The 18,500-nt window shown below is 47.4% G+C and overlaps 1 protein-coding gene and 1 long non-coding RNA gene across 2 annotated transcripts in view; both read right to left on the reverse strand.

Moving 5' to 3' along the window:
- Nucleotides 1-6,195: 6,195 nt before the first annotated feature.
- LOC309525092 (uncharacterized protein) lies at nucleotides 6,196-16,705 on the reverse strand. The gene is made up of 2 exons (XM_082210480.1): nucleotides 16,466-16,705; nucleotides 6,196-9,999 (listed from the first exon to the last, which is right to left on the reverse strand). The coding sequence occupies exon 2, from the start codon at nucleotides 9,987-9,989 to the stop codon at nucleotides 8,943-8,945; it is 1,047 nt and encodes a 348-aa protein (XP_082066606.1). The 5' UTR covers nucleotides 9,990-9,999; nucleotides 16,466-16,705; the 3' UTR covers nucleotides 6,196-8,942.
- Nucleotides 6,196-18,500, reverse strand: part of LOC309525534 — a 116,909-nt gene continuing 104,604 nt past the window's right edge. The window contains exon 2 of the long non-coding RNA XR_014216391.1: nucleotides 6,196-8,448. This is a non-coding gene — a long non-coding RNA (uncharacterized lncRNA). The remainder of the gene's footprint in view (nucleotides 8,449-18,500) is intronic.

Consider the following 18,500-nt stretch of genomic DNA (forward strand, 5'->3'; position numbering starts at 1 on the left):
CTTTTCAGCATAAAGAATGCACCAAAGTGACCCCCCCCCCAAAAAAAGAAGAACACTATCACGAATGGTAGAGACGGATGCCTTCTCCTCTGGCGACCCGTCGTAGCCAAGAAGTGTGCATGCACACGAAAGCTCATACCAATAACAAACTTAGTTGGTCTCTAAGGTGCTAATGGAAGGAATTTTTTTATTTTATTTCGACTATGGGAGACCAACACGGCTACCTGCCTGTAATGGTCTTCCGTGTGTAAGGAGGGCAGCAGCTGGATAGCTCAGTTGGAGAGTGTGTGGCTCATTTCATGCTCTCTCTCTCTATATATATATAAACATAAAGAGATCATGAAATGAGCCCTGCTGCCTCAGTCCACAAACGCCTCTCTGCTCTCAGCCTCCCGATCTTCACAATGACCAACCAGCTGCCTATGAGAGACCTACAAGCAGAGCATGAACATGACAGCCCTCGCTTCTTGTCACTCCCCAGCAACTGGTCTTCAAAGGCAGGCCTGCTGCCTGGGATCCTGGAAATTAGACCCCATTCCTAGTACCCGTTGATTGCTTTATCTTCCATGGATTTGTCTAATCCTCTTTTAAACCTGTCCCAGTTGGCAGCCACCGCTGCATCTTACTGCAGTGAATTCCACGGTGCAGCTGTCTGCCCTGTGAAGAAGCACAGGCTTCCATCGGCCCCGAATTTCATACCATTCAGTTCCATTGGATGACCCTGAGTTATCAAAGGGAGAAGCCCATCTACTTCCTTGACATCACACATATTTTCAGAACCCTCAGTCATATCCTCCCCTTATTTATAACTCACCCCCAAAATTATTTATTCCCTCTCCCCAATGTTGTAATATTTCTTTGTAGGGGAGTTGCCCCAATCCCCTAATCCAGGCATAGGCAAACTTGGCCCTCCAGATGTTTTGGGACTACAACTCCCATCATCCCTAGCTAACAGAACCAGTGGTCAGGGATGATGGGAGTTGTAGTCCCAAAACATCTGGAGGGCCAAGTTTGCCTATGCCTGCCTGAATTATTTTGGTTGTCATTCCTGCACCCTTTCCAACTGTACAATATCCTTTTATTGAGAAGCAGCGCTCAGAACTGTGCACAGTATTCCAAGTGCGGCCACTTACGAGTGTTGCAGCAAATGGTTTTTTATGTAATTTTTATCCTGGGCTCAGTTACGGAAATCCCAAACCATAATCCAGGTGGTAAAACTGCTAGCACTTAAGTGCCACTTGAAAGTGGTATTTGAGTTACTCACTTTGTTGAATGGATGCTGACCCTTGCTTCCTTGTTGAATTGTATATTTTATTAGTGTGGTTGTTGTTTTTTTAATGTTTTGTAAGACACTTTGGAGGTGGGATTAAAAAGCGCTTTAAATATCATCTCGGTTGTGTGCTTTGCTTTGCCTTCCCATCCAGTCACCCTAGTAAAGTGCCACAAGCGCCCTGAATGAAATAAATGGCGAAAGATGGTTTAAGTATGGCAAATATGAGCAACGCTTTGTTCAGAGCTCTGCCCTCATGACTCAGCCCATAAGAGGGAGAAGTCCTAGGTGGATTGGAGGAAAAGTCACACAGGAGATACGCCCTGTGGGTGCCTTTAGCGTGGGAGAAGCTTCACTGTCAGCTCAGCTCTGAGAACCCACAAGGGAGAAAGAGACACCATGGATGCTCTCTGTGTGGGAGAATACAAGAACATAATAAGTTGGTTGGTTGGCATCTGTTGTGTCTTGGGAGACAATGGAGACCCTTCTGGAAACTGCAGAAGGAGAAAGTGCTGTTGCGTTCAGGCCCTGTCTGCAGACTTCCCATAGGCATCTGTTACAGATAGGTAGCTGTGTTGGTCTGCCATAGTCAAAATAAAAAAATTCCTTCCAGTAGCACCTTAAAGACCAACTAAGTTAGTTCTTGGTATGAGCTTCCGTGTGCATGCACACTTCTTCAGATACACTATCTGAAGAAGTGTGTATCTGAAGAAGTGTGCATGCACACGAAAGCTCATACCAAGAACTAACTTTGTTGGTCTTTAAGGTGCTACTGGAAGGAATTTTTTTATTTTGACATAGGCATCTGTTTGGCCACTTTGAGAACAGGGAGCTGGACTAGATGGGTCATTGGCATGATCCAGCAGGGCCTTTCTTAATATTCTTGTGCTCTTTTTTGTTGGGGAACAGGTTCCCCATCCCTGAGGAAAGAGGACAAAAAAAGAGCAGCCATCTAAAGGCCTTTCAGGACCCTGGACAGGTCCATTGGGTGCAGACTACTTGCCTGATAGCATCGCACATCCAACTGATTGCAGCACCACCAGTTCCTGGGAAAGTGGAGAGCTTCAAGGGGCAACCTCTGGGGCTGGTGGCAAAGACTGGGTCAGTTCTGAGGTGGTCTCTTGCCCTGTGCCTACAAACAAGCATTGCGGAACACAAAGTCTCTGGGCATTGAAGGTTCTGGTATCTTGGCAGAACCTGGAGGCTCTGCCTTTCGGAGGTTCTGGTTCAATGCCGAGTTGAAAGTTGGAACCTGGGTCCAGCAACCTCTGTAGCTGCCTCTCCTGACCTTGTTGGCTCCTCCTCTGCCATACCTGGATCCTTGCACCTAGAAGACAGGAAGCTGCCATATACCAAATGCGGCGGGAGAACGCTCCTCCTGACTTTTGTTTGGTCCATTGCAATGGATCAGGGCATCAGTCTTGCTTGCATTGCAGTAGAAAACCAGTCCCTTTGTAGCCCTGACCCAGCTTGTGGCACACAATGCAACAACAGGCTTTCTGATTGCAGAGACTAGAAGGGTGCTTGCATTGATAAACCCTCTGGCAACCAGGAAAACCCATTAGATGAGTTTCCTTAGGGATGAGTGTGACTCCAAACAAGCGCTGCTGCCTTCGTAGGCTTCATTTATGACACTTAGGGATTTCTAAAATAAAGCTTGTTCCCTTCCCTGCATGCTGGAATTTGTCTCACATGTAGGCAAGATGATAATCTTGAAGCCCATCTGGAAGGACAATTACAAACTCTCATATTAGCCCTTCCCGTTCTCCTCTATGTGCCAGTGTGGTGTAGTGGTTAGAGTGGTGGACTTGTAATCTGGTGAACCGGGTTCGCTTCCCCGCTCCTCCACCTGCAGCTGCTGGGTGACCTTGGGCCAGTCACACTTCTCTGAAGTCTCTCAGCCCCACTCACCTCACAGAGTGTTTGCTGTGAGGGAGGAAGGGAAAGGAGAATGTTGGCCGCTTTGAGACTCCTTCGGGTAGTGATAAAGTGGGATATCAAATCCAAACTCTTCTTCTTCAACAAACTGCTTCCTCCTTTCCATGTGCACAGATCAAGTCTGAAACCTTACAAAAGGGAGAACTTTTCACCCATTCAGTCGGTCATCATCACTTTCATTATCATGAGCAGCACCCACAGGACTGAAATGCTGAGTTTTCCCTCTATGGCTGTCATCCCTAAAACTCGGAGCAACTGCCCTAGGCAGAGCTTATGAGTTTCAATTGCACATTCCCAAGTATGGGAAGTCCTCATCCTTGCCTCTTGCATTGGCTGCATCACACACTTACAAACACATGCACTCAGGCATATACAGTTGCTCTCCACTCTACCATATACCATACTTCACATGTATAAATCGCTTTCAGGTCATGGTTGTTGTTATTTTTTTAAAAAACAAGCAGTATATAAATTTTATGAAACAGAATGAATGGCATGGCAAGAGCCTTGCCAATCACATTGTAGGTAGAAATTTTGCAGTCTTTCTCTATTTCCTAGGAGTGACATAACTCCAGTGCTTAATTTTCCTTGTAGACCAGGGTCTCTCATTTCTTTAGGCTAGGAAGGTGAATGCGTTAAGCTATTGGTTTAAATGCACCTGTGACCTTATGTTTATGCTGCACCATATTATCCAGCTGATGATTAATTTCTTTGTTGTTTTGTAATAAATGGGTTGCTGGAGGAGACTCTTGATGCTGGAGGAGACTCTTGAGAGTCCCATGGACTGCAAGAAGAACAAACTGATCCATTCTGAAGGAAATCAGCCCTGAGTGCTCACTGGAAGGACAGATTGTGAAGCTGAGACTCCAATACTTTGGCCACCTCATGAGAAGAGAAGACTCCCTGGAAAAGACCCTGATGTTGGGAAAGATGGAGGGCACAAGGAGAAGGGGATGACAGAGGACGAGATGGTTGGATAGTGTCTTCAAAGCTACAAACATGAGTCTGACCAAACTGCGGGAGGCAGTGGAAGACAGGAGTGCCTGGCGTGCTCTGGTCCATGGGGTCACGAAGAGTCGGACACGACTAAACAACAACAACAATAAATGGGTGCTTCTCTTGGCTGCCCAAAGAAACTGTTGATGTGGTCTGAATCAACTGTTTAAACATTTTCTGAACAACCCTCAATGTGAGTCCTGCATAAGTTTCTATCTTGTTATTTAGGGACATGTGTGAAGGGCACGCACGCTCCTAGAATGGTAGTGCAGGTTGGATCATTGATCTATTCAATTCAGTACTGTATTGTCTACACTGACTGACGGCAGCTCTCCAGGGTTTCAGACAGAAACCTCTCCTGGCCCTAGCTAGAAATGAAAGAGATTGGAGCCTTGTATTGCCTGCATGCAAAGCAGACGTTCTGCCCCTGAGCTGGGGCAGTGATGGCCACCAAGATGGAATCTACACACATCTAAAAAAAACCCTGTGAAAATGCTTTTTAAAAAAAGGTTTTGAAAAAGACATTGAATTTTGCATAGCTCACTGTCGCCATCTAGCATCACATTTGTATACTGCACTTTACAACACATTTAAAACATTTTGTTTGCAGCTGTGTAGATTAGTCCCAAGTTGCAGGACCTCAAGGAGAAGGAGAGAGAGAGAGAGAGAGAGAGAGAGAGAGAGAGAGAGAGAGAGAATTGGACAAGTCTATACATGGTTACTAGCCATGCCAAAGGTATCATATTAAGGTCCATAAATAGCAACACCCTAGTGGTCCCGGGCCCTAAAGAAGTTAGATTAGCTTCAACCAGAGCCAGGGCCTTTTCAACACTGGCTCCGGCCTGGTGGAATGCTCTGTCTCATGAGACCAGGGCCCTGCAGGATCTGATTTCTTTCTGCAGGGCCTGTAAGACAGAGTTGTTCTGCCTGGCCTTTGGCTTGGAATCAGCTTGATCCCCTCCCCCTCTTTCCTTTCTCCTTCTGTGATGAAACTCCTATTTGGGGACTTCCCTGGCTTTTTTCTAGCCCACGTAGGACCAGTCTGGATAGTGGGCCTTGGTGAAGATTTGACGTTTTCATACCCAAAGTTTTTGATTTGAGTTTCTACTAAAATGAGGCTGCAATTTAATGTTGTATCTTAATCTTGTTTTTAAGTTGTATTTTAATCAATTATTTTTCTCCCTGGTGTTAGCTGCCCTGAGCCCGGTCTTGGCTGGGGAGGGCGGGGTATAAATAAAACTACTTCTACTTCTTCTTCTTCTTCTATGGCAGGCTGAGAGGAGTTCCTTACCAAGACAGACTTTGCTCGTGTGCTCAAGACATCGATTCCATAAAACATATTTTGTTGAATTGTGCAAAATATGAGCAAGCCAGGGCTGAACTGATACTACCCTTGCTGGTACCTTTCCTGGGAAAATCAGAGGCTCACTATGTCAGGTTCCTACTGGAAGACCAGACAAATGCTAGAACATTAGCGGTGGCAAAGTTTTTATCGGTGGTTGCAAGAACAAATGATCCCTATATTCTAAACAAAATGCTTGTTTAACCTGGAGGTAGGCTTTATGAATTGTGTATTGCTTTGTAATGATTTGTTGGGTCTCTGGACTGTAATAAAGAAAGATTGATGATGATGATGATGATGATGATGATGATGATGATCTCCAGGATCAGAGGCAGAAAAGCTTTGAATGCCAGCTGCTGGGGAGCAACAGCAAGAGCAGGCTACTGTGCTCATGCCCTGATTGTGGGCTTCCTGGAGGCTTCTGATTGGTCACTGCAGGAAAGAGGATGCTGCGCTAGCTGGGCTTTCAGGCTGATGGAGCAGGGTTCTTCTTATGGGTACTTCCTTTCTCACTTTCTCATGAACTGAAAAGCACAGCACAAACCTCCCACTTCAAATCTGGCAGCGTTTTGTAGGCTTCATCAAGACCCAGCAATTCTCATTCCCCCAGCCTTACTCAGAAGATTATTATGAGAATCAAAGCACACTATAAAGCACTGCATTTGTTTATTGAATGATCATACAGTTTATGGTTATTTGTGACCGTTGTAAATGTGGCAAGACTCACAGCTTGCACGGTTTTTTTTAAAACTCAAATCTTCCCAAAATAATGTAAGGAGTCCAGTCACATTTATCTCCCCACAAATGAAGGAGGGAGGCATAAAAACTGAAAGGGAAAATACACATACACACACACACACAAATACCCACAATCCAAACTGATAACATTCCTAAACCGTGTGAATGAGAACCATCACTTTAGAGAACCTGAACATGGATATTGTATATTTTGTTCTGCTTCAGAATGGAGTTTCATTAGCTCATTTTTTTCTAAAATAACGGGTGTAATAAAATATGTGCTTCAATCATTTTCATCAGGAATGGAAACAGTTAAATGCTTTTGCACTAACTAGGGCTGCTGTTTGTTTGTTCCATCCTTTAGCACCAGCACAGCAGGCAGAAGTTCATCAAGCACTGCTTTTCCAGCATGGAGATGACACAAGCTTCATGCTTTGTCTGTGGTGCGTTTGTTAAAGGCACTGCAGAAAGATCATAATCATATTACTTTGACAAACATCTCTTCAATTGTTCATCTTTCACTGCTCACAGTAAGATAAATCAACCAGTTCTCCACATAATATACTCTACATCCCCCTAAGCCTCTGCAATTCCTACTGTCATCTCAACTGTATTTGCTTCTGTGAGGTCAGGGGAAGTTACTTCAGTGTAAGTGCGATGGGCATCAGGCGGCATACAGGTCCTTATCAATGCCAATGGATCAACAACAAGATGCAAAATGCCTGCCATTTCTGTCCTTCACCAAAGCTTTCTGCAAGCCACTTGGTTTCCAAAACCGGTGCGGGGTAGTGATTAAGAGCGTTAATCTACAAGATCTGGTGTACCGGGTTCGATTCCCCGCTCCTCCACATGCAGCTGCTGGGTGACCTGGGGCCAGTCACACTTCTGTGAAGTCTCTCAGCCTCACTCACCTCACAGAGTGTTTGTTGTGGGGGAGGAAGGGAAAGGAGAATGTTAGCCGCTTTGAGACTCCTTAAAGTAGTGATAAAGCAGGATATCAAATCCAAACTCTTCTTCTCTTCTTCTCCTTCTTCCAGGCAAAACTCAAGATGCTGGTGATAGCGTTTGCAGCCCTAAGTGTCTCAAGCCCCAAATGCCTTCTCCCCTACAGACTCTCCTGGGTGTTAAGACCAGCAGACAGAATCACAGAATTGTAGAGCTTCAAGGGACACCAAGGGTCATCTAGTCCAACCCCCTGCAATGCAAGAATCTCAGCTAAAGCATCCCTGACAGATGGCCATCCGACCTCTGCTTAAAAACCTCCAAGGAAGAAGAGTCCATCACCTCCTGAGGGAGACCGTTCCACTGTCAAACAGCGCTCAGAAAGTTCTTCCTGATGTTTAGTCTGAATCGCCTTTCTTGTAACTTACTCCCTAGAGAGGGAATTTAGAATTGCAACCCAAAGAAGGTGAGGTTAAAGAGGAGGACAGCTATACTCCTCCTGGATATAGCAAGCTGGTTTTTGATCTGGAAGAGGCAATCCCAAGCTGTGGTCTGTGGACCACGAGTGACCAACACACTTCATTCAGGTGGTCTGCAGCATGTCAACATTAAACATTTGCTGTAAGTTTCAGCTGTTTTTTTTATTGCATCTCTTATTTCTAACATTGTACATTATTGCATTCAAATTGCAATTTGACAGAAGCAATGAAAAACCATTCAGCGTTTAGCACAGCACAATTGCTACAACAGGCAGAAGAAAATCAGTAGATGGTCAACTAAGACCAGAAGCAATTTTCAGGCGGTCGGTGAGGCAGTGCAGGGGCGGGTTTGGGAACCACTGATGTACAAAGACCCATGTCCTTCAACTTCTGCCTTTGCTTGTTGTATAGAGTTTGGCAAATCCTCCCTTCTTAGCCTCGACCGGAAAAGGGACTTGCGAGTAACAAGTAACAATCAGAGCATTTGCACCAGGGATTGTGCAGAGCCAGTGTGGTGTAGTGGTTAAGAGTGGTAGTCTTGTAATCTGGGGAACCGGGTTCACATCCCCGCTCCTCCACATGCAGCTGCTGGGTGACCTTGGGCTAGTCACACTTCTCTGAAGTCTCTCAGCCCCACTCACCTCACAGGGTGTTTGTTGTGGGGGAGGAAGGGAAAGGAGAATGTGAGCCGCTTTGAGACTCCTTCGGGTAGTGATAAAGTGGGATATCAAATCCAAACTCTTCTTCTTCAAACCCAGCTTATCATGTGAAACAGTGTGATCTACGTGCATCTGAATACCCCAAAGGAAGGAAGACTAGAATTCTCATCATGAGAGTGTCCATTTCAAGTTCACCTCCTAGGAATAAGCAAGACATTCCACGAATTCCCGGGAAGACCATTAAGAGCATCTCACGCCTTACAGTCGAAGAGGAAAACGTATAAGCCGGCAGGTCCGCAAACACAGCTTTTCTGTAACGGATGCAAGGATACAGTTGCCCAAAAACTCTTGTTCTGAAAGCAACAACAATTCGATTAACCATATTCATCAAACAAGGTTAACAGCAGCAGCAGATCAAGTTCTGGGGAAATCTTGGATTCCTTTAGAGATCCATGGTGCAGGAGGATACAACAAAGGCTACAGCAGTAGATAGGGAAATGTCCACCAGCTATACTTTCTCCTTGCCGAATGCCAGTGATGACAATGAACCTAACTTTCCATTTCGGAACGGAAGACTTTTATTTGATAAGCACCTGCCTAGCGTTCCGCTGCCCCGTGTGAATTTTCTGGTGCCTTGTAAGATGCGAATTCCGATTGAAGCTCTTCCCACATTCGTGACACTCGTAAGGTTTTTCTCCCGTGTGGATTCTCTGGTGTTTCGTTAGACAGGAGCTCTGGCGGAAGCTCTTCCCGCACTCCAGGCAGGTGTACGGCTTCTCACCTGTGTGGATTCTCTGGTGCAGAATGAAGTCTGAGATCCCCCGATAGTTCTTCCCGCACACGGCACACAGGTAAGGTTTCTCCCCCGTGTGGATTCTCTTGTGGACGACCAAGTGAGAGCTCTGCGTGAAACACTCGCCGCACTCCCGGCAAATGTACGGCTTTTCCGCCGTGTGGATCCTCTGGTGCCTGATCAGGTGCGAGCTGACGAGAAAGCTCTTCTCACAGAAGGAGCACTCGTAAGGTTTCTCCCCCGTGTGAATCCGCTGGTGAGCCACAAGGTTGGAGCTGACGCTGAAGCCTTTCCCGCACACGGGGCATTTGTAGGGCTTCTCGCCCGTGTGGATTCTCTGGTGTGCGATAAGGGTCGAGCTCTGCGAGAAGCTTTTCCCGCACTCGGGGCAGGTGTAAGGCTTCTCCCCCGCGTGGATCCTCCGGTGTTTCACGAGGGCAGAGCCGTCACTGAAGCATTTCAGACACACACGGCAGACGTAGGGTTTTTCCCCGGTGTGGGTCCTCCGGTGCCTTATGAGAGGAGAGCATCGCTTGAAACATTTCCCGCAATCGGGGCAGTTGTAGGATTTTGCCGGCTGGGGGACCTTTTTCTTCTTCACTGCTCTCTTGCTGAGATCAAGGGCCATTTCTTCGCGACGGGAGGACTTGCGCTTCCTCTTCTTTGGCGGGCACACCGGCGGCAATTCAGGATTGCACTGAATTGCGCAGCCTTCCTCTCGATCCAGGCCTTGGGAAACATTGGCGCCTGGTTTTTCCGGCAAAGCATCTTGCAGAATCTGCTGCTCGGTTCTCTCCTGGAGAGATGTCTGTGCCTCGCTCTCGCTCAGCATTTCTCACCTGCTGGGAAAGAACAGATCCCCACGTCTGAGATTTTACTCCAAATCACTTGTCCTTCATCCATTTCAGGCCCATGACATACCTTTGACCAGGGGCATCATTTTAGAGGGTGACCCAGGGAGCCTGAAAGTCCCGGAGGGTCTTTTGCTCCAGATCCCAAAATTACTGCCCATCTTCCTTTTAACTTTTCTTTACAAGGTGTTCAGAACCACCAGAAAACACAGTGCTATTAAGCACCATTATCAGTTGTCCAGAGGTATCTATGCTTCTCTTGGTATGCCCCGCAGAGGACCTTAAGGTCCACAAATGACAACATTTTGGAGGTCCCAGGTCACAAGTGGTTAGATTGGTCTCAACTAGGGCCAGGGCCTTTTTGGTACTGGCCCCAACTTGGGCAGAATGCTCTGTCACAAGAGACTAGGGCCCTGCAGGACTTGAAATCTTTCTGCAGGGCCTGCAAGACAGAGCTGTTCCACCTGGCCTTTGGCTTGGACTCAGTCTGACCATTATGTTTCCCTCCCCTTATGGTCTTGATTTATCGGCTACTTTTAAAATGAGGCTGCATTTTAAATTGGTTTGTTGTTTTTTCCTTTTCCCCCTATTATGTTTTTACTGTGCTTTTATTGGTGTTAGCTGCCCTGAGCCCAGCTCTGGCTGGGGAGGGTGGGGTATAAATTATTATAAGCATACAATATACATTTTCCACCCATTTCTGCCATGTGCTGTACCCTGAGTCTTTTTAGTGCCTAGAAATTCAACATGCTAAACAGAACCCCAGCTATGGCTATGCCCTGCCTCCACAGTCAGAGACAGTAATGGTTCTGAATTTGAAATAGCAGGAAGGGAGAGGACTCTTCTGCTCAGGTCCTCCTTTGCAGCGTCCACAAAGGTGTATGTCTGGCCAGAGTGAACACAGGAAGCTGGACTAGACGGGCCACTGGCTCTCTTCTTATGTTAACCCAGCTGTTTGTTTTTAACCCAGTAAGTGTACAGGTTCCCTCTTTTCTTACTCTCCCTATTAATTCTAAGGACATAGTTACAGTGCAGTCATATTAGTTGCACAGCCAATCCAGGTTTTCCATAAGTAAATGCTACAAAATTGAGGCTGGGCGAGAGTGGAGATGGAAATCTCTTGCAGAATTTTTATAATCTTCTAAATCGTACTGTGTCGTCAATATGCACGGTGCTTCACAAAGCACTAGAAAATAAGATCTCTGCCTGGAGGAGCCCACAATTTGAAATCCAACCTAGAGGAGACAGCAGAGGTAAAGGGAGGGAGGAGTTATAAACTGGGAAAATAGTGGCACAATGGGTCAGTGAGTCTGGCTGTTAACCAGAAGGCTGGTGGCCGCTGGGGCAGCTGTGGGCAAAAGATCCCTGCATTTCAGGGGGTTGGTCTAGATGACCCTTGGGGTCCCTTCCAACTCTACAATGCTAGGATTCTAGGCATTCGTTTGTGTCATGCATATTTAGGCTCGGGCATGGGGAAAGCTTTTTTACAATTTATCTAAAAAGACAACAAAAGGAATTGGACTCCTTGGCAGGCTTTGAATAAACACACACAAACTTATTGGTTGGTAACATGGTAGATAGATAATGTAAGGATCTGTATAATTTTTATAACATGCAGAGAATAATATGTGCTGAGAAATCAGAGAGAGAAGTGAGGGAAGTCTCTTGGGGGGAGAGGGTTTGAAGAGGGGTGGAAAAAAGGGGGGAATAATGAATATGATATGTTTTGATAATTTGTTATGTGGAAATTATTAATAGAAGTAAATGAATAAAGTCATGCTGAATGAGACCGAATAGCTCCATAAAGCTCATTAGCGTCTACTCTGACCTGCAGTGACTCTCCAGAGTTCCAGACCTTCCTGCAGATGTCAGTGGTTCTACCTGGAAAGCAGGTATCCTGCCCACTGAGTGACAGCCCTTTCTCACATAGAGCTCACATAGAGCTCCTTGGAAGAAAGGGAGGCTAGAAATGCGACAGACAAGAGAAGTGTCCCAATATCTCAGCTGGGATTGCTCAGCCCGGATAGCTCAGTTGGCCAGAGCCTGGTGCTGATAGGGCCAAGATTACAGGTTCAATCCTCATATGGGACAGCTGCATATTGCAGGGGCTTGAACTAGATGACCCTCGGGTCCCTTCCAACTCTATGGCTTTTCTCACACTGCCAGGAAGGCAAGCCGCACCTGGCCAGACTCCCTTTCCTTCTCTCCATCTGTTCACCCTACAGAATGATCCTTAGTGCTTAGGCTGGGTGGGGATCTCTAGGCGGAAAGGGAGAAGGGGGCTCGTGCGCCTTTAAACAGCAGCGCGGAAAAGGCAATGGCAGCAGCTATAGCAGCAATGTCATCTGCCGACATGCCCTCCGCTACACAACTGTTAAAGGTGCAGGAGCCCCTTTCCTGCGTCTCCTCGCCCCCGAGATCCCTGCCCTGAAGCGACCTACTCGCACCCATGGACTGGCACCCACCGCCCGATTCCTCCTTTGTCCATTCATTCCCCACAAGTGGCGCAGCCAGCGGTCTGGGGACATCTGGTGCTGCAAGAAGTACGGGAGCGAGCGGCGGAGATGCTAGAACCCTTGACTGGAAGACCATCGCGACGAGACCCCCCACCCCACCCCCACCAGGCTGCAGCGCGTACCCCAAAGAATCACAAGCCCAGCTGCCCGGGATCCCTCGCCTCCCTCCCTCCCTCTCTCCTCGAGAGCCGAGAGATGCCCGCCCCGTCGCACCCCCCCACCCCCCCAGGAGTGCAAAAGAAGAAGAAAATCGCTTTCCCCTTGCCTTGGGTGGGGGTGGGACCCTCGCCAAGTCTCCCTCTTCTCCTGCCGCATTTACCGCGGACGTCGCTCCAGCTGCTCAGGGGTTAAAGAGCCGCAGATCCCCCCCGCGGGGATGTGGGAGGAAGGAGGGGAGAGAGACAGTTTCCTGATCTCCCTCGGGCTCTGGTAAAGCCAGGGATGGAGGGTGGGAGGAGCAGATGAGGAGCCAAGGGGTCTTTTTTTGGAAAGAGAGAGGTCTTGTTTTGAGCCCTCTCCAAAAGCGGCCCCAGCGCCGGCTGAGCGCACCCGACCGTGCGCCTTGCGCGCAAAGCTCCCCAGCAGCGCCTCGGGAGCCCAGCGGCCTCGATCCGCTCCTCGCCCCCTCTCTCGCCCCCGCGACGTCCGCTCCCGCAGCGGCTCCTCCCACTCGGGCGCTGGGCTCCAGCCCCTTCCTGCCGGCTGTCCATTCTCGATTGCAACCCGGCCAAGCTCCGAGCCGGGAGAAAGAGGAGGAGGAGGAGGAGGAGGACAGCTTGACGCGCGCCCCGAGACGGCGCGCCAACTTTGGGCGCACGTGCGCCTTTAAGAAAACCAACTCCGCTGCCCCCCCCCCGCTTGCATTAATGCACAAAGCCAGGATCTCTGCCCCCCCCCCCGGCAAATGACGCAGGGAGCCGTGTAGGAACAGCTTTCCACGTTGGGATAATTTTCTCGGTGTGTCCGGCTCGGCAATAAAGTTGAAGCCGCATGAGTGCCTTTTGGTCATTCAGTCTAAAGAGACCAGATCTCTGGACATGAACACAGGCTGATAGACAATAATAATAATAATAAAATTTTATTTATATCCTGCCCTCCCCAGCCAAAGCCGGGCTCAGAGCTGCTAACAACAATAAAAGTAACACAATTTACATAAAATCACAATTAATTGAAATGCATTCTAAAATCATTTCATTCTAAAATCAATTCAAAATCAAATTAATGGCAAACATTGGGCTAGAGTTCTGTGAGGATTGCCAAAGGAGGGGGTCAGACTGTGCCTTGGCCAAAGGCCTGGTGGAACAGCTCTGTCTTGCACGCCCTACGGAAAGATGTCAAGTCCCGCAGGGCCCTAGTCTCTTGTGACAGAATGTTCCACCAGATCGGGGCCACGGCCAAAAAAGCCCTGGCTCTGGTTGAGGCCAGCCTAACCTCTCTGTGGCCCAGGATCTCCAATATGTTTTTATTTGAAGACCGTAAGGTCCTTCGTGGGACATACCAGAAGAGGCGGTCCTATAGGCACGAGGGTCCTAGGCCGTATAGGGCTTTAAATGTTAAAGCCAGCACCTTAAACCTGATCCTGTACTCCACTGGGAGCCAGTGCAGCTGGTACAGCACCGGGTGAATGTGATCCCGCAGCGGGGACCCCGTAAGGAGTCTCGCCACAGCATTCTGCACCCACTGGAGTTTCTGGGTCAGTCTCAAGGGCAGCCCCACATCAGACAAGCATTACTGTATTTGTGGGGATGTGTGCTCTGTTCTTCTTGGTAATATTAATGTCCTGTCTTTCCCCCAGACTGGGTTAACATGGATAAAATACAAACAGCTAAAAAACAATTGGAATCGTAGAGTTGGGAGTGATCCCAAGGGTAATCCAGTCCATCCCCCTGCAATGCAAGAATCTCAACTGGATCATCCATGACAGATGGCCATCCAACCTCTGCTCCTAGGAAGGAGAGTCCACCACCTCCAGAGAGAGACCAGAAAATTATTCCATAATGTTTAGCCAGAATCTCCCTTCTTGTAAACTCTAATAGAATTAAACTCTAACAGAATTAAAGCAACTCTGTGGAAGTGCAGATAATCAAAACAGTGTGGTTTTTCCTTTAAAAGCTGTCAGTTCCCAAAGGCCTGTTGGAACAAGGCAGTCTGCGCCTGCCAGTGGAAGAACAAAGAGGGAGCCAGTCTAGTTTCTTGAGGGAAGGAGTTCCAAAGCCTGGGAGCAGCCACCGAGAAGGCTCTGTCCTGCGTCCCCCCACCCAGTGTGTCTGTGAGGGTGATGGGCCTCCCCTCCCTGCAGATTTCAGAGACTGGGCAGCTTTGTATGGGAGAATATGGAATTTCATGCAGCCTGGGCCTGCCATATGCCGTCTAGCCTTGGATTTCCTGTCATGGAGCAAGGAGTTGGGCTAGAGGTTGTACAAGACCCAGTGTATCTGAAGAAGTGTGCATGCACACAAAAGCTTATGCCAATAACTAACTTAGTTGGTCTCTAAGACAGTGGCGTAGCGTGGGTTGTCAGCACCCGGGGCAAGGCAAGTAATTTGCGCCCTCTAACCCGTGGATTTGCGCACCCTAACCATGGATTTGCGCACCCTAACCCTAACCCCCAGATGTTGCGCCCGGTGCGGCCGGCCCCCCCTGCACCCCCCACACTACGCCACTGCTCTAAGGTGCTACTGGAAGGAATTTTTTGATTTTTTAATTTAATTTTATTTATTTTGTTTTGTTAAGGCCCACTACCAGTTTGATAATGTGTGGTGTCTGTTCTTCGGGGGACAAGACTTTCCAAATCTCAGAATATAGGCTTCCTTCCTTCCTTCCTTCCTTCCTTCCTTCCTTCCTTCCTTTCTTTCTGCCCCGCAACCAAATGTATCCAAGGGGCGTGCACAAAAACAAGAACAATAAAATAAATTGGTAGAGAAAGCTGTGACAGCTCAGTCAGTAGAGCATGAGACACTTAATCTCAGGGTTTGGGACGCACATTGGACAAAAAATTCATTGCAAAATGTTGGGACTAAATGACCCTCTTGGTACCTTCCAACTCTCCAATTCTGTGAGTCAGTGATGGGTGGGGGGGAATACTTCCAAGGGTTGCTCCTCCCCTATGTCCCAGTCAGGATGTTCAGATCTGCATAAGGGATTTCTCCCTGGGTATATGGGTGTACATTCTTATATATGGCTAGTGAAGTTTTTCCTGGCATGCGACAAACAAAGTGAAGGGAGAGGGGACTTCACTTGTTTGATGTTGCAGTCCTGCGCCCACTTACCTGGGAGTAAGCCCCATTGAACTCGGTGGGTCTTACTTCTGAGTAGACATACATGGGATTGCACTGTACATCCTGTATATCTTAAAATTAGCCCCCTCTTGAAATATTTAACAGGTGACAGCTCCTAACCTATTGCAGGTACCATTAAGCAGGCACCTCTAACTCCATAAAGCCCTGTCGAGTCTCCCCAGTTTTTATGTCCCCCCCAAATGGCTTTCTTCTTACTCTCACCCTTCTTCTGTGCTTCTGTGTAAAAGTAAAAAATGGAAATCTACCCTGCTTAAAATCTTCATTTATTTTATTTTTTAGAACCTTGCATTTGTATCCTCTGCACACACACACACACACACACACACACACACACACACACACTGAGAGGGGGCTTTTCTCCAGGGGTCTGAACCCCCACCCCACCCCCATCAACAACCTATCCATTATGCTTTGCGCTCTTTCATTTCTGTCACTTTACTTTAAGAAATTTCTGCAGAACTGACCCAGCTTATGGAAAAGCCTTCCGCCACCTGCTAGCACACAACCCCACCCTAGAAGGTCTATAAAACCCACCCAATCCCACTTTTAGGTCTCTTCTAGAAGACCCTGACCTAGAAGAGAAGCCAACAGAAAACAGTAGTAGCTACAGAGGAAAAAATCAGGTGAGTGAGATATTATTACCTGCTCCTTATTTGAGAGCCTCTGAAAGGAGGTGCTGTTTTCTAACTTTGCCTATTGTTGCTGATACTCTGTTTCCGATTAATTGTTCCTTCTACACGTTTCCCTAATGAACCAAACAGCAAACTGGGAGCTTCTCTGCTTCCTTTAAACCGTTTTTGAGTATTGTGTTTCAATTGTTGTGACCTGTGAAGGTGATAAAAAATAGTAGCTTATATTAAGGCTTTCTCCTCTGTGTTCTGTGTCCCACGGCTGCTTCATTCTGAAGGCACTGCGATATGGGGTTCCCACCCCCCTCTGTTGCTGCAATCTACGTTTTTATCATAAAGACCTTGACTTTTTTGCCTTAGGAATGCAGGAAGTTATTTTCTACTGAGTCAGATTCCTGGTCCATCTGCAGTTCATTGTGGCCCATGGTAGCAGCTCCTATCCAGGATTTCAGACAGGGCTCTCTCCCTTAGTCCTACTTGGAGATGCTGGGAGTTGAAACTGGAATATTCTGCACTGCCGTCCACTGAATTATGGCCCATCCCTTTGAAACGGGAGGGTAACTTTTTTTGAAGGCTGGGGCAGTATTAGCAGAAGGGGAAGCGATAGTGAGGTACATATGGAGAAGGACACCCCTTTTCTGTTTCTCTCCTTACCCATTCATTATTTGTTACACACGCCCAAAGCTCATTCCCCCTGCATGCTAAATACCCCCATATACTCTCATGCAAGTGTGCACTATCTTCATTCATAATTTCATTCATTCTCGTTCACCGTTTTCCAAACCGCCTCTTTATTCAGCTTGCAAACGGATTTGTTTGCACAACGTTTGTGGGGAGGTTTGATAGCTCGCTTTCCGGAGCGTTTTCCTATTGCTTTCCCTATTGCAAAAAAAAAGTTCAGTTTTGAAAGGAAGCGGTTTGGTTGCGCAAGAGCGCCAAATCAGCTTCAGTTGTCAGTCATCCAAGGTTGGTCTTAAAGGGCTAGCGACCTCCCACACGAGAAAGTGACTGCTCTCTGCTCCTCGCTTGCCCCCTGCTCAGGTGGGGGGAGCAACACGGTCTGCTCGTCAGCAGAGAAGCACTGGTAGGGTAAAGTGAATATTTCCCATTCTGGTTCAAAGGGGCTCCTGTGCTTTTAGCAGCTTGGCCTCCATAGCAGAAATGCTTCCTGCAATCCACAGGGCGGGAGGGTGTTGTTATGTTTTGATCCTGCTTGCAGATTTCCCTTAGGCATCTGGTTGGCTGTTTTGATAAAAGGATGCTGGAATAGATGGGCCAAAGGCCTGATCAAGCAGGGATCTTAAGTTATTGGGAAACATGCAAAGTGCTTGTTTCCAACAGACAATGCCTTGCCCCCAACTCTAGTTAAATGGGGAGCCTAGATAAAAGGGGAAGACGTGTACAGGTTGGCATGTGCACTTTTAGGAACTGGAGCCCAGGGAACTCATGGAAAGAGATCTACTGGCTTCTTAAAGAGCATCTCTTGCCCATTGTTTCTAATAAACCCCACAATATTGTTGGAGAGAGAGGTTTGGGAGATTCGGAATTAGCACAACGGTGATTGCTCCAAGCACATTAAAACTTGTTTAGATTTTTATCACCCTCACCCACCTTTAAACAAACGTTCCCCACAAAAATACTTAGGCTAGAATAAATCACAGACCCTCAACTTTGGAAATAAGTGAAGATTTTACTCAGAGTTCCACCAGTTACAGCAAACAAGTATCCACGCATTGGCAGTAAAATAAAGGTGGTTCCAAATGACTTGGAAGGAACTTGGTTCCATTACAAAACGATCGTGCAGTATTTGCGTTAACGAAGATGCAAGCTGTAAAAATATTTTCTAGAGAGTTTTCATTCACTTCAGCTTCATTGAAGAAGAGCAGAGAGCAAGAAAGGTGGCTGCAGGGGAGAAAGGCTTCCGGGACCTTGAGCTCAGGACTCGGGTTAACTTTTCCAGGAATGCAAGTGAGAGTCAGTCATTGTATATTACAACAAATATTTCTCATTTGCCAGGTGGTTATTTCACTTGCTCCTAATCTGCATGT

The sequence above is a fragment of the Podarcis vaucheri genome (genome assembly GCF_965113315.1).
Source record: "Podarcis vaucheri genome assembly, chromosome: 2".
Taxonomy (NCBI): domain Eukaryota; kingdom Metazoa; phylum Chordata; class Lepidosauria; order Squamata; family Lacertidae; genus Podarcis; species Podarcis vaucheri.

Excerpts from the sequence above, each read along its gene's own strand:
- LOC309525092 (XM_082210480.1), bottom strand. The coding sequence starts at position 9,989 with ATGCTGAGCGAGAGCGAGGCACAGACATCTCTCCAGGAGAGAACCGAG.